The sequence below is a fragment of the Drosophila subobscura genome, chromosome J, assembly GCF_008121235.1.
Source record: "Drosophila subobscura isolate 14011-0131.10 chromosome J, UCBerk_Dsub_1.0, whole genome shotgun sequence".
NCBI classification, from domain to species: domain Eukaryota; kingdom Metazoa; phylum Arthropoda; class Insecta; order Diptera; family Drosophilidae; genus Drosophila; species Drosophila subobscura.
Genome location: NC_048532.1, coordinates 7,617,186 through 7,630,719, shown reverse-complemented (window position 1 = coordinate 7,630,719; position 13,534 = coordinate 7,617,186). Strand labels below are relative to the sequence as shown.

The 13,534-nt window shown below is 52.1% G+C and overlaps 6 protein-coding genes across 10 annotated transcripts in view; 1 reads left to right on the top strand and 5 right to left on the bottom strand.

Annotated features, from left to right (window-relative positions):
* The window catches only part of LOC117895820 (ATP-dependent helicase brm), a 29,332-nt gene extending 17,472 nt beyond the window's left edge, over positions 1-11,860 (top strand). The window contains exons 1-7 of one of the 5 annotated variants that reach the window (XM_034803757.1): positions 187-297; positions 560-932; positions 1,013-1,095; positions 6,670-7,986; positions 8,042-9,734; positions 9,795-10,586; positions 10,646-11,514. In XM_034803757.1, the coding sequence (XP_034659648.1) occupies positions 659-932; positions 1,013-1,095; positions 6,670-7,986; positions 8,042-9,734; positions 9,795-10,586; positions 10,646-11,514 (5,028 nt within the window). In that variant the 5' untranslated portion in view covers positions 187-297; positions 560-658. Of the gene's footprint in view, positions 1-186; positions 305-559; positions 933-1,000; positions 1,096-6,669; positions 7,987-8,041; positions 9,735-9,794; positions 10,587-10,645 lie in introns of those variants that run through there. The other 4 variants (XM_034803753.1, XM_034803755.1, XM_034803754.1 and 1 more) reach the window with 4 other exon arrangements.
* Positions 1,279-2,390, bottom strand: LOC117895830 (inositol monophosphatase 2). The gene is made up of 2 exons (XM_034803767.1): positions 1,666-2,390; positions 1,279-1,603 (listed from the first exon to the last, which is right to left on the bottom strand). Exons 1-2 carry the CDS (start codon positions 2,259-2,261, stop codon positions 1,321-1,323), a joined length of 879 nt encoding a protein of 292 aa, XP_034659658.1. The 5' UTR covers positions 2,262-2,390; the 3' UTR covers positions 1,279-1,320.
* Positions 2,760-3,803, bottom strand: LOC117895833 (inositol monophosphatase ttx-7). The gene is given in 4 exon segments (XM_034803771.1): positions 2,760-3,062; positions 3,126-3,229; positions 3,307-3,451; positions 3,453-3,803. Coding segments are annotated over 4 exon segments (843 nt in total). The 5' UTR covers positions 3,776-3,803; the 3' UTR covers positions 2,760-2,791.
* LOC117895832 (inositol monophosphatase 2) lies at positions 3,952-5,119 on the bottom strand. The gene is made up of 2 exons (XM_034803770.1): positions 4,604-5,119; positions 3,952-4,367 (listed from the first exon to the last, which is right to left on the bottom strand). The coding sequence occupies exons 1-2, from the start codon at positions 5,084-5,086 to the stop codon at positions 3,993-3,995; spliced, it is 858 nt and encodes a 285-aa protein (XP_034659661.1). The 5' UTR covers positions 5,087-5,119; the 3' UTR covers positions 3,952-3,992.
* LOC117895831 (inositol monophosphatase 1) lies at positions 5,464-6,494 on the bottom strand. The gene is made up of 2 exons (XM_034803768.1): positions 5,830-6,494; positions 5,464-5,774 (listed from the first exon to the last, which is right to left on the bottom strand). The coding sequence occupies exons 1-2, from the start codon at positions 6,411-6,413 to the stop codon at positions 5,498-5,500; spliced, it is 861 nt and encodes a 286-aa protein (XP_034659659.1). The 5' UTR covers positions 6,414-6,494; the 3' UTR covers positions 5,464-5,497.
* Positions 11,796-13,428, bottom strand: LOC117895826 (SPRY domain-containing SOCS box protein 3). The gene is made up of 3 exons (XM_034803763.1): positions 12,966-13,428; positions 12,069-12,630; positions 11,796-12,009 (listed from the first exon to the last, which is right to left on the bottom strand). The coding sequence occupies exons 1-3, from the start codon at positions 13,290-13,292 to the stop codon at positions 11,852-11,854; spliced, it is 1,047 nt and encodes a 348-aa protein (XP_034659654.1). The 5' UTR covers positions 13,293-13,428; the 3' UTR covers positions 11,796-11,851.
* Between the last annotated feature and the right edge of the window lie 106 nt (positions 13,429-13,534).

Genomic DNA, 13,534 nt, shown 5'->3' with positions numbered 1-13,534 from the left:
GTGGCAGTGAATTCTTTTAAATATATGTTTATAATTGGAAATAAGAACCAAAAAACAAATTGATTTATAATTTATTTAATAATTTAAATGTCTTTTCCGTAGGAAAACAATTCCTTCCTTTTGATCTTCCCACTTACGTTTTTTCCCATTTGGCAACATACATTTTAAGAATAAACGGTATATTTTGGTATATTTTTGAGGGTTTTCCGGTATATTTTTACCGACAACCCGACGGCCACACTGGAGACGTCCGCCATTAGAGTTTTGCTCGCGTCGCTCAAGAAAAATTTCAAATAGGTAATTGGTAATGTTATTATGCCAAAAAATTGCTATTCGGTGCTGGATGTAGTGTATTTCAAGTGGCTCACAAGTTATACCACCAAACCGGCGTTTATGTGTGCAAGTCTACCATTTGTGCAAAGTCAAACACAGACTGCGCAAAAAGTGTGGCAAAAAGCGAGTGAAAAACAATGATGCGATTAGATATTCCCCTCTAAGAGATATTCATATTTGTTTCTAGACAATGAAATGTGCAATAACAACGCAAATGTGCATTTAGCTTTCAGTTTTAGGTGTCGGTGCACCACCAGCTAGTTTTGTAACATAATCGGCGCCCTCGCACTACCCCCGCACACCACACAGGAGACCCGAAGTGAAAATGGCCTCGCCCTCGCCGGCGAATAGTCCCATGCCGCCACCGCAGGCACCCAGCCCGATGGCACCGCCCTCACAGAGTCCGGCCCCCTCGCCACACAGTCCGTACCCGCACCAGCAGCCGGGGCCACCGCAAGGGCCACCGCCTGGAGCACCACCCCACATGCAAGGGCCCCCGCCACCAGGCCACCCAGCCGCATACGGACATCCGATGCAGCATGGACCACCGGGACAGGGACCACCTCCACATCATATGCCGCCACATCATCAGGGAATGAGTATGTTATTGAAATGCCCCTCTCCTCTCTCCACACACCTATTGTCCATCACGCATAATCATTTGTAGTTTTCTCAAAAGGTCCGCACATGGGTATGCAGATGCCGCCGTCGGGACCGAATATGTCCCCCCTCGGATATCAGACACACGGAATGCCTCCCAATGTAAGTTCAAACCACGCTCCTCCCCCGGGATGAGTGAAATCTTTGCATGTACTGTATGGCGCCAAAATCATTTTATTGTTTATTATCTCTCAAAAAAAGGCCGGTGATCTCCAAAAGCTTCACGCATCGGCGAGCTTTCAATTAATATCGAGGCGACCTTTAAGCTTTTTCAATTTCAATCGATCTTTTTGCAAACAATTTATTGTGGAATGTGCGATGCTTAAATTACTTTTTAACTGCCACACCCCCCACCGACTCCTCCCGGTCGGCCTTGCGCAACAGATCTTCGATTTCCTTGCGCAATGTTTCTGTGCCCGCACAGATCAGATCTGGCTTCATGATATCGAAAGGTCCGCCAAAGGGATGCGTGACCACGCCCCCAGCCTCACCCACTAGCAGGGAGCCAGCAGCACAGTCCCAGGGATACATGTCCTCAATGTAGAATGCGTCCAGATTCCCAGCGGCCACCATGCACAGCTCATCCACCACACAGGAATAGGCCAGCAAGCTAGAGGAAAGAAATTCACAGATAAAGGGAGATGTTACAGTGGCTTTTTGTCTTCCACTCACCGTCTGGCATTCAGTCCCACATGGTAGATCCGTTTGATGTGCTTGTTGGCGACAGAGTGGACATGCAGCAGAGACACTTCATAGGCGACATTGGCATCCTTGATGCTCTCGCAGCTGCTCACACGAATGGGCTTGCCATTGCAGAAGGCGCCCTGTCCCAGCTTGGCTGTGAAGATCTTCTTCTGGGCAGGATTGTTAATGACACCCAGCACGATCCGTTTGTTGATGGACAAGCCAATGGAGACACAGACATGGGGAATTTGTTTGATGAAATTCGATGTGCCATCGATGGGGTCTATGATCCACGTGGGCGCATCTGTCAGCTCCTTGGATACATTGTTGTTCTTTGCCGTTTCCTCCTCGCCAATGAACTTGTGATCCGGATAGCGTGCCAGTATCTGCTCCATCAGAAAGTCTTCGATTTTGTTGTCATAGTCAGTGACCACATCGTAAAAGTCTCCCTTAATGGAGACATTCTTGCTGGAACGCTCGTAGCCCTCCATCAGGATCTCACCCGCCTGCACGGCCAGTGGATAGATGAAGTTGTACAACTCCTCCACAACATCCGATTGCTGCCCGTCCACTGCCGATGACATTTTCTATGTTTTTAAGTACGCGTAAACTCGTTCGTCCGTTGCTTCGTCGCTCAGCTTGCGTTGCCAACTAATCAGATATTCACGCTACAAAGCGATAGGCCTGGAGGGCTGGCTGGCTGGCTGGCTGGAGGTGGTGCTGACATTGTGTGGGGAGGAGCTTTGATTATATTTAGCAGTCACAATTGTCTCTGTTCTCCTCGCAGCTTTGATTGTTTGCTGCTCCGTTGACTGCATTGAGTTTTATGATAGCCCGAAGCTTGTACTCAAAATTGGCATCTCACCTGTGTGCCTGTGCCAGTCACTGCTTTATCTCAATTTGTTTGTACACAAATATATGCTTTTTATCTCGCAGACAGTTGTAAAACCTGTTTTTATCAGACCCCCCAACCGTACGTCCGTCCGTCCCGTGTCGTCTCTGTCGTGAATGATCTTTTCAAACTGGAGGTTACTAACATTTATGGAACATTAGAGAGGGAGTCAATCATCCATAAGGCAGGCTCATATTTTGTGTACATTTTATTGTGTTATGCTCACTGGAACATATACTCCGTAATCCGATCGGCCTCCGCTATCAACTGGATCACATTTTGTGCCAACTCTTCTGTGCAAGCGCAGACACAGTCCGGTTGCATCACCTCGAATTTACCGCCACTGGTGTGGTAGATTCTGCCACCCGCTTCAGTGAGAATTATGGCACCAGCGGCCAGATCCCAGGGCTTAAGGTTCTCCACATGGTAGGCATCACAGCATCCTTTGGCTATATAGCAGAGCGTCAGCGCTGCACTGCCAAAACTTCGAGTGCTGTTGGGTAGAATATTTGTCAAATATAATGTAATAGTTCAGTGCTGAAAATCAGAGACTTACGCTGTGGCATTCGATGCCAGCTTGCCCAGACGCTTCACGTTCTTATCCCGCCCCTTGGCCACAACGATTAGAGACATTTCATAGCCCACAATAGCCTGTTGGATCTGCAAAAGAGAAGATATAAATGTGCTAGTCAGAATGACTCTTATCCATCAATCTCTTAATTGCTGCCACCACTAACCGTGACTACCCCGGAGGCTACGCTGATAGGTTGACCATTCAAGAAGGCTCCGTGACCCTTCCATGCGGAATACAATTCATTTGTCGCCGGGTTATAGATGATGCCCACCACCAGCTCCTTGTTGATGGCCAGGCCCACGGAGATGATGGGGAGGATTGTTTGTTCCATCGATGGGGTCTATGATCCAGGTGGGTGCATCTGTTAGCTCAGCTTGAGCCGGAGTTGCTGCCAACGCCTCTTCGCCAATAATACGGGACTCGGGAAAGGCCTTGAGCAGACCAGCTGTGAGACTCGCCTCGATCTCATGGTCGTAGACGGTGACCAGGTCATAGAAAGCAGATTTCACCTCGTAGTCAGTTTTGGGCTTTAGAAAACCTTCCAGAAAAAGGGGGCCACATTGTTTGACCAGCTCCAGGGACACTTTATAGTATTCGTGGAGTTTTATTTCACTAATTTGGTGGTTACTCATGTCTCAACCGGTCGCGTACTAATATTTTTTCCATCGAAACAGCTGCTCAGCAAAGCTTTTAATGGAGCTTTTTCCCAGAAATAGTTCCAGTCGAAAATTGGAATGATTATTTTGTGTATTTATTTGAATGTTTACTCTAATCTTTGCTCTCGCGTTTTAAAGGATTCTACATTAGATTACAAAAGATATTATACTGTTTTTTGTTGTCGCTGGCACTTTACTTGAACGTGTAGCCCGTAATCTGATTTGCCTCCTCGATAAGGCTAATCACATTCTTGGCCAACTCCTCCGTGGAGGCGCACACGCAATCTGGCTTCATCACATCGAATTTTCCACCATTCGTGTGGCAAACTATGCCCCCGGCTTCTGTGAGAATAATGGCCCCGGCAGCTATGTCCCAGGGTTTCAGATCCTCCACATGGTAGGCGTCACACTGCCCGGTGGCCACATAGCAGAGAGTCAGAGCTGCACTGCCAAAGCAACGCGTTCCAGTGGCATTTGAAGCCAGTTTGTACAGACGCTTCACGTTCTTGTCCCTCACGGCGGCAGCATGAATCAAAGAGATTTCGTAGGCAATCACAGCTTGATTGATCTGCAAGAGAGAGGATAAAACCGAGAAAGAGTTGAGAGCGGGAGTGAGCTTTTTCAATATGAGAGAAGAGAACGACGCTAATGAATGCTAATAATGCTCTCAATTGCGCGCGAGTACAACTAAATCAAGGTCGAGCGAGGGAGTGGGGTGCATGCACAGTTATTTTGTGACTTTTGTTTATCTCGCTTGTGGTACCGTCCCCTTCACCATTCACCATTATATAAGCTTTGTCTCACCGTCGTCACTTTGGATGTGCTTATGGGCTCGCCATTGAGGAAAGCGCCATGGCCCTTCCAGGCAGAAAACAGCTCATTTGCCGGTGGATTGTAGATGATGCCCACCACCAGCTCCTTGTTGATGGCCAGGCCGACGGAGATGCAACAGTGTGGGATTCTGTGTATAAAATTCGTGGTGCCATCGATGGGATCTATGATCCAGGTGGGCGCATCCGTTAGCTCAGCCTGACGCTTCGAGGCCGCCGACTCCTCCTCGCCAATGATGAGGGATTCGGGAAAGGCTGCCACCAGTCCCTCGGTGAGAATATCTTCAATCTGCTTGTCGTACACCGTGACCAAATCGTAAAAGTCAGACTTGACCTTGAAGTCGGTCTTCGCCTTCTGGTAGCCCTCCTGCATAAATGGTCCACACTTTAGCACCAATTTGAGGGCCACATCGTAGTACTCCTTGAGCTTGGACTCGCTGATGGGGGGGTTACTCATTGTGATGGCGGCGGCTGCTGTCGTTCGACTAACTAAAATGTGTGGGCGCAAAAAAAACAGCTGTAAACTGCAAAGCTTTTCTACAAGCTTTTTGCCATTAACTAGAACTTTGAACTTTTGCCAAGAGAAGAAAAGAGAAGGAGAAACGATAAGCGATAGAGTTGCTCTGCATGTGGTTTGGGAATGCAACAGTTAATGGACTGTGGAGAGCAAACAAAAGTGTTGCCAAGACATGGATTATGGTCATGCAGATTACCATAGCTAACAAATTGTTATATCTGGCAACCATAATTTCTGTTTGCGTAAAATAAAGCAGAAAATAGTGTTGAAAAGTGATAAGCAAAAGACATCTGGAGAAGCTCCTCATCATTGGCCACATTTTGCATAATTTATTCTTTTTCTACAATGTCATTATTCGATATCGCCACCCACATGCTTCTCCTGATCCGCCTTGCGTATGAGCTGCTCAATCTCCCCACGCAGCGACTCGGTGCCGGCGCATATAAGATCTGGTTTCATGATCTCAAAGGGTCCACCATAGGGATGGGTTACCACACCCCCAGCCTCACGAATAAGCAAATAGCCGGCGGCACAGTCCCAGGGATACATGTCCTCGATGTGAAAGGCATCCAAATTGCCAGCGGCGACCATGCACAGAGAATCCACGACAGCGGAGTAGGCCAGAAGGCTGTTCAAATGTATGGCATAAAGATTAAGGAAAGGGAAGATCAGATCTTGCTTACCGTCTGGCATTTGAACCCACGTGATAGATGCGCTTGATGTGCTTATTCCGGATCTTTGGGGCGTGCAGCAGACACACTTCGTAGGCGACATTGGCATCGTTCAGATGCTCGCAGCTGCTTACATGGATGGGCTGGCCATTGCAGAAGGCGCCCTGCCCCAGCTTGGCGGTGTAGAGCTTCTTCTGGGCAGGATTGTTGACCACTCCCAGCACGATCTGTTTCTGGATGGACAGGCCAATGGAGACAGAGACATGGGGAATTTGTTTGATGAAATTCGATGTGCCATCAATGGGATCGATGATCCAGGTGGGCGCCTCTGTCAGCTCCTTGGTCACATTGTTGTTCTTGTGCGTGTCCTCCTCCCCGATGAATTTGTGAAACGGATATCTGGCCAGTATCTGCTCCATGAGAAACTCTTCTATCTGATTGTCATAGGCAGTCACCACATTGTAGAATTCCCCGTCCTTGAGGGACACTGCCTTGCCCGCATTCTCATAGCCCTCGAGCAGTATTTTGCCCGCACGCACAGCCAGCGGATGGATGAAGTTGTAGAGCTCCTCAATTAGCTCCCTGCTTGCCGACATCTCTAATGTTTCTCTGTCTCTCTATGTGAATGTGTATCTGTTATCTGCTGTCTTGAGAGATTGCGCTTCGTTCTGACTTGGCTGCGTGTGAATCAGGCACTGGGAAGCAGCAAGCAGACAAAAATCTAACGCCAGTCGAACGGGTTTTTGTCTCTGGAAGCTTTTTTGCCATTTATTTGCTTTTGGAATGGAACGGGTAATGGGAAAGCTTTCATGGATACCTAATAACCGATCTCTCATTATTTTTCTTTTTCAGGCACCCGGCACACAGCCCTGCATTGTATCTCCTGGTGGTCCTCCGGGTGGACCACCGCCGCCAGAGCGTTCCAGTCAGGAGAATCTGCACGCACTGCAGCGGGCCATCGATTCGATGGAGGAGAAGGGACTGCAGGAGGATCCGCGCTACTCGCAGCTGCTGGCCATGCGCGCCACCTCGAAGCATCAGCATTTGAATGGCAATCAGGTCAATCTGTTGCGCACACAGATCACTGCCTACCGGATGCTGGCGCGGAATAAGCCCATATCCATGCATATGCAGCAGGCGCTGCAGGCGGCCCAGCAGCAACCGCCGCCAGGGCCACCGATTGGGCCACCGGGCGCACCGGGAGGACCACCGCCGGGGCCACAGCAGCAGCAGCAGCATCCCGGCCAACCGCCAGTTCCACCTCAGCAGCAGCAGCAACAACAGCAGCCGCCGCCAGTGACGGGAACGCCGCCGCAATGCTCCACACCGCCTGCCACTAGCCCGTACGGGCAGCCAGTGCCCGGACAGAAACTGCAGGCGGCTCCTCCACCGCCGCACATGCAACAGGGCCAGCCACTGCCGCCACAACCTCCGGTAGTTGGAGGACCACCGCCACAACAGCCGCCGCCTCCGCAACAGCCGCCACCGCAGCAGCAGCAGCCACCGCCGGAGCAACTGCAGCATCAGCTACCGAACGGAGGCAAGCCCCTGGCCATGGGACCAGCTGGCGGTCAGCCACTGATACCCCCATCTCCCATGCAGCAGCAGCAACAGCAGCAGCCGCAGGTGAGGAATGCTCCTCCCGGCATGCCGCCAGGTGCACAGGTGCCTCAGCCAGGAGGCCCACCGCGGCCCGGAGCCCCGCCCGGCCAGCATCAGCCGATGCCCAAGCCCAATCGTGTGACGACTGTGGCCAAGCCGGTGGGTCTGGATCCCATCACGTTGCTGCAGGAGCGGGAGAACCGCATTGCGGCCAGAATCTCCCTACGGATGCAGGAGCTGCAGCGTCTGCCCGCCACCATGTCCGACGATTTGCGCATTCAGGCGGCCATCGAGCTGAGAGCGCTGCGAGTGCTCAACTTTCAGCGCCAGCTGCGCATGGAGTTTGTGCAGTGCACCAGGCGAGACACCACCCTGGAGACGGCGCTGAACATTAAGTTCTACAAGCGGACCAAGCGGCAGGGTCTGCGGGAGGCGCGCGCCACCGAGAAGCTGGAAAAGCAACAGAAGCTGGAGGCCGAACGGAAGCGCAGGCAGAAGCATCTGGAGTTCTTGGCTGCGGTGCTGCAGCATGGCAAGGATCTGAGGGAGTTCCACAGGAACAATAAGGTGAGTGATGAGAATGTCCGTTTAAGCGTCAGCTAATCCTTATTCCCATTTGCAGGCTCAGCTGGCGAGGATGAACAAGTCGGTGATGAATTACCATGCGAATGCCGAGCGTGAGCAGAAGAAGGAGCAGGAGCGCATCGAGAAGGAGCGTATGCGGCGCCTGATGGCCGAGGATGAGGAGGGCTACCGCAAGCTGATTGATCAGAAGAAGGACAAGCGTCTGGCCTTCCTGTTGTCCCAGACGGACGAGTACATCAGCAATCTCACGCAGATGGTGAAGCAGCACAAGGATGATCAGATGAAGAAGAAGGAGGAGGAGGGCAAACGGCTGCAGCTGTACAAGAAGGAGCTGCTGATGAGCGGCGAGTACATTGGCATCGATGAGAGCAGCATTGTGGCCGATATGCGGGTGAACGTCATCGAACCGTGCACGGGCAAGAAGCTAACTGGCGATGATGCCCCCATGCTGAAGCATTTGTATCGTTGGTTCAGCATGCATCCTGGCTGGGATTGGATAGACGATGATGATGATGGCAGCGGCATTGGCGGTTCCATGGGCACCATCAATGAAGACCACAAGCCAAAGCTGGAGGAGCAGCCGCCACAGTCAGCCGAAGATGTCACCGACAAGTCGGCGGCACCACCGCAGCCGGGCGATGACGGTCCCAAGGATCTGATGACGCAGGCCAAGGTGGAGGATGATGAATACAAGACGGAGGAGCAGACATACTACAGCATTGCGCACACCATACACGAGAAGGTGTACGAGCAGGCGGCCATTATGGTCAACGGGCAGCTGAAGGAGTACCAGATCAAGGGTCTCGAGTGGCTCGTCTCGCTCTACAACAACAACCTGAACGGCATTCTGGCCGATGAGATGGGTCTGGGCAAGACCATTCAGACGATTTCGCTGGTCACGTATCTGATGGACCGCAAGAAGGTGATGGGACCCTTCCTGATCATCGTGCCGTTGTCCACGCTGCCCAATTGGGTGCTCGAGTTCGAGAAGTGGGCGCCCGCCGTGAGCGTGGTCAGCTACAAGGGCAGCCCCCAGGGACGCAGGCTGCTGCAGAACCAGATGCGCGCCACCAAGTTCAATGTGCTGCTGACGACATACGAGTACGTGATCAAGGACAAGGCGGTGCTGGCGAAGATCCAGTGGAAGTACATGATCATCGACGAGGGTCATCGCATGAAGAATCATCACTGCAAGCTCACCCAGGTGCTGAACACCCACTACATTGCCCCGTATCGGCTGCTGCTCACGGGCACACCGCTGCAGAATAAACTTCCTGAGCTGTGGGCACTCCTTAACTTCCTGCTGCCCTCCATCTTCAAGTCGTGCTCCACCTTTGAGCAGTGGTTCAATGCCCCCTTCGCCACCACCGGCGAGAAGGTTGAGCTGAACGAGGAGGAGACCATTTTGATCATTCGACGTCTGCACAAGGTGCTGCGCCCCTTCCTGTTGCGTCGCCTCAAAAAGGAGGTGGAACACCAGCTGCCCGACAAGGTCGAGTACATCATCAAGTGCGACATGTCGGCGCTGCAGCGTGTCCTCTACAAGCACATGCAGAGCAAGGGCGTCCTGCTCACCGATGGCTCCGAGAAGGGCAAGCACGGCAAGGGCGGTGCCAAGGCCCTGATGAACACGATTGTCCAGCTGCGAAAGCTGTGCAATCATCCGTTCATGTTCCAGGCCATCGAGGAGAAGTATTGCGACCACACCGGTGGCCATGGCGTCGTCTCCGGTAAGCAAACAAACTCCACAGCTGCTGAAATTGTTCCCCTTTTTAATGCTGTTTCTTTAGGTCCGGACTTGTATCGCGTTTCGGGAAAATTCGAGTTGCTCGATCGCATCCTACCAAAGCTGAAGGCCACCAACCACAGGGTGCTGCTCTTCTGTCAGATGACCCAGTGCATGACCATCATCGAGGACTATCTGAGCTGGCGCCAGTTTGGCTATTTGCGCCTGGACGGCACCACCAAGGCGGAGGATCGTGGCGAACTGCTGCGCAAATTCAATGCCAAGGGCTCGGACATCTTTGTCTTCTTGCTGTCCACACGCGCCGGTGGCCTCGGTCTCAATTTGCAGACCGCCGACACGGTGGTGATCTTCGACTCCGATTGGAATCCCCATCAGGATCTGCAGGCCCAGGATCGTGCCCATCGTATTGGGCAGCGCAACGAGGTGCGTGTGCTGCGCCTCATGACGGTCAATTCGGTGGAGGAGCGCATTCTGGCCGCGGCCAGGTACAAGCTGAACATGGACGAGAAGGTCATTCAGGCGGGCATGTTCGATCAGAAGTCGACGGGCAGCGAACGGCAGCAGTTCCTCCAGACGATCCTGCATCAGGACGACAACGAGGAGGAGGAGGAGAACGAGGTGCCCGACGACGAGATGATCAACATGATGATTGCCCGCAGCGAGGAGGAGATCGAGATCTTCAAGCGCATGGACGTTGATCGCAAGAAGGAGGACGACGAAATCCATCCGGGCAGGGAGCGTCTCATCGACGAGTCCGAGCTGCCCGACTGGCTGACCAAGGACGATGAGGAAGTCGAACGCTTCCACTATCAATACGACGAGGACACCATTCTGGGTAAGCATTTATTTCCACACCCTTTGCAGCTATCCTCACACGATGCTTTCTCTTTTTAGGACGCGGCTCGCGACAGCGCAAGGAAGTGGACTACACGGACAGTCTCACCGAGAAGGAGTGGCTGAAGGCCATCGACGAGGGCGCTGAGTTCGAGGAAGAGGAGGAAGAGGATGATTCCAAGCGCAAGCGTCGCAAGCGCAAGAATCGCAAGGAGGAATCCGACGACGATTCACTCATTCTCAAGCGACGACGACGCCAGAATCTGGACAAGCGCGCCAAGAAGCAGATGCACAAGATCATGAATGCAGTCATCAAGGTCACACAGGATGGACGCACGCTCTCCGAGCCGTTTATGAAGCTGCCCTCGCGCCAGCGACTGCCCGACTACTACGATATTATCAAGCGGCCAGTGGACATCAAGAAGATTCTGCAGCGCATCGAGGACTGCAAGTACGCGGATCTCAATGAGTTGGAGAAGGACTTTATGCAGCTGTGCCAGAATGCACAGATCTACAACGAGGAGGCCTCGCTCATCTACCTGGACTCGATTGCACTGCAGAAGATATTTGTGGGCGCCAGGCAAAAGGTGACGGCAGCCGCCGATGCTGCTGCTGTGGCCTCCGGCGACAACACAGGCGAGGCGCACGGCAATGGAGGAGGTGGCGGTGGCTCCGACAATTCAGACAATGATGACGATGATGGTGGGGACGATGGCTCCGACGATGAGGAGATTGCAACCACTTCGGCGGCGGCAGTTAAAATGAAGCTGAAGCTGAATAAATCTCTGGCCAGTGCCCCCTCAACGCCCACACAGCCATCAACGAATGTGAGCAGTGGTGCGGCCACAACATCAAAGAAGCAAACACGCCGCAAGCGGGCACAGAAGAAGTACACCATATCGGACGATGATGACGATGACATGGACTAGCTGCCGCTGGGTCTGATCTTCAAGCGTTCGAGCGTGGTTCAAGCGTTCGATGTGAGCAATTTTTAGTTTAGTTATTAGGTTCCGCTTCCGACCCACAGAATTATGGGTATGGCAACTGATAGAGGAAGCTTGACTCTACCAGTTTTCACATTCATATATCTATCTATCGATCTATCTATCTACCCTATCCTATCGTAAGCAAAACCCAGCCCAGGCGTTCAGTTTAAGTCTCCTTTTTGTCGCGTTTCATTTAGTACCAAAAGTTCATTCTCAAACAGCAGTACTATATACATATACATATATAATTACTATAAATAAATGCATAACTAACATATTTCTAGAGCAAGTAATGGAAGTATTCGTCGCACAGATCGTGGACAGAAGTGGCACCAGTGCCGGCGCCGCACTCCTCATCGCCGCTGTCATTACGCCGCAGCGGAATCTTGTGGGCATTGGCGTACAAGTCCTCCTCGTCAATGCTTGCATCGTCAGTTTCTATAAATAGATGGATGATTGAGTGAGCAGCGCAATGGAGTGGAAACATCAACGCTTACCTCTGTACTTGTGCTTGCGGCCGAGACGCAGCTTGGAACTGGACAGCACCGCCTCATCGCCCAGATCCAGCTCGTTCTCCTGCGATCTGCGCGAATATCGCACGGGCGGAGCCAGGAACCAGTACGAGCGCAGGATGCCCTTCAGTCCTGGCATTTGGCGGAGCTCGGAGAGGATCTGCGGCTGCTTAGACAGTGCTTGAAAGGATCGCAACTGCAGCGTGACCGGCTGGGATGTGCAATTAATCAGCCTTATCACCGACTTAGCAGCCGTCGAGCAGACCATGGGATATATGCGAACATCAGGATCCATGGGCACATTGGTGTAGGCCACTCCCAGAGAACGCCGATTCAGATAGAACTCCAGATGGCCACGCGTACGATCCAGCTGCACACCGATCAGACAGCCCTGGGAGAACTTTTGGCCGTAGGGCAGCTGCTCGCCACAATGCTGCACCTTGCCCGAGTAGGAGAAGCCCCAGGACTGGGCATTGGTGCCCAAAGCAGAGACGAAGTGAAACTTGAATTGCCCCAGATTAACGTTCTCCGTGCCTATGCCGAACATCTACGGGAAAGAGGGGAAACGGGATTGTTTACATTGAACTTTTGTGCAGCTTATCAGCTACATAGTTGGGCTGTGGGCTATGGGCTGTGTCTAGAGATTTCCTCATATGCACTCTTCCTTCGTGTCTTATCTTATCAATGCCCCGCCGCGCCGTGCCGTGCATTGTAATCTGTAATCCACAGAATGATGGAGAGTGGAGCGAGATCAACACAACCCAGCGTGTGACTGTGGCTCTGTTCTATTTCGAGAACCTTCCTATCAGCGACTTTGACTGACATTCATCCACGCTAGTTGCCAAGCCAGGGGATCATCTGGAACTGGATGTAAAGACTCACCACATCTGTTCCGGCCAGCGCTGTGATGACGCGCATCTCCCAGAAGTGCACCATGCCCGGTTTTAGGGGTCGATCGCCGCGCACTATCGCCGTGCCCTGGCTGAAGGTGGGATGGAACACAATGTCCCGGTCATTGATGAGCGCGTCCGACTCTTCGGATTGATGCCACCTCCAAGGGTGGACATTGCCATCGATATCCTCGCCGCAGCGACACTTCACCAGATCAGGTATGAGTCCCTTGTGGTTCGTCACCTCGATGCAGTTGGGAAAGCTGCAGTCGCAGAAGGCACTCGAATATTCCTCCTGGCGGGCGGGCAACGGCAACATACTCGTTTATTGATATTGGCTCAGATATTTATGGCACCAATCATGTATTACACGCGTGCACTTCGATCTCAAACTGTCTTTCCAGTCTAACCAGCTCGGGGGCTCCTATATATATGATCTTTCTCCACGCCCGGCCTATATTATATATTTTGTGTTGTACGTACAAACAATGCGTTGTAAAATTTTGTTTACTTTTCTGAAACAGCTGACGAAATGCGCTAAGCAACACTGGAAGTTCCATA

Excerpts from the sequence above, each read along its gene's own strand:
- LOC117895830 (XM_034803767.1), bottom strand. The coding sequence starts at position 2,261 with ATGTCATCGGCAGTGGACGGGCAGCAATCGGATGTTGTGGAGGAGTTG. Across the intron at positions 1,604-1,665 it reads GTGGGACTGAATGCCAGACG|CTTGCTGGCCTATTCCTGTG; the intron begins GTGAGTGGAAGA and ends TCTTTCCTCTAG.
- LOC117895832 (XM_034803770.1), bottom strand. The coding sequence starts at position 5,086 with ATGAGTAACCCCCCCATCAGCGAGTCCAAGCTCAAGGAGTACTACGAT. Across the intron at positions 4,368-4,603 it reads GCACATCCAAAGTGACGACG|ATCAATCAAGCTGTGATTGC; the intron begins GTGAGACAAAGC and ends TCTCTCTTGCAG.
- LOC117895831 (XM_034803768.1), bottom strand. The coding sequence starts at position 6,413 with ATGTCGGCAAGCAGGGAGCTAATTGAGGAGCTCTACAACTTCATCCAT. Across the intron at positions 5,775-5,829 it reads GTGGGTTCAAATGCCAGACG|CCTTCTGGCCTACTCCGCTG; the intron begins GTAAGCAAGATC and ends ACATTTGAACAG.
- LOC117895826 (XM_034803763.1), bottom strand. The coding sequence starts at position 13,292 with ATGTTGCCGTTGCCCGCCCGCCAGGAGGAATATTCGAGTGCCTTCTGC. Across the intron at positions 12,631-12,965 it reads CGCTGGCCGGAACAGATGTG|ATGTTCGGCATAGGCACGGA; the intron begins GTGAGTCTTTAC and ends TCTTTCCCGTAG. Across the intron at positions 12,010-12,068 it reads CCGCAAGCACAAGTACAGAG|AAACTGACGATGCAAGCATT; the intron begins GTAAGCGTTGAT and ends ATCTATTTATAG.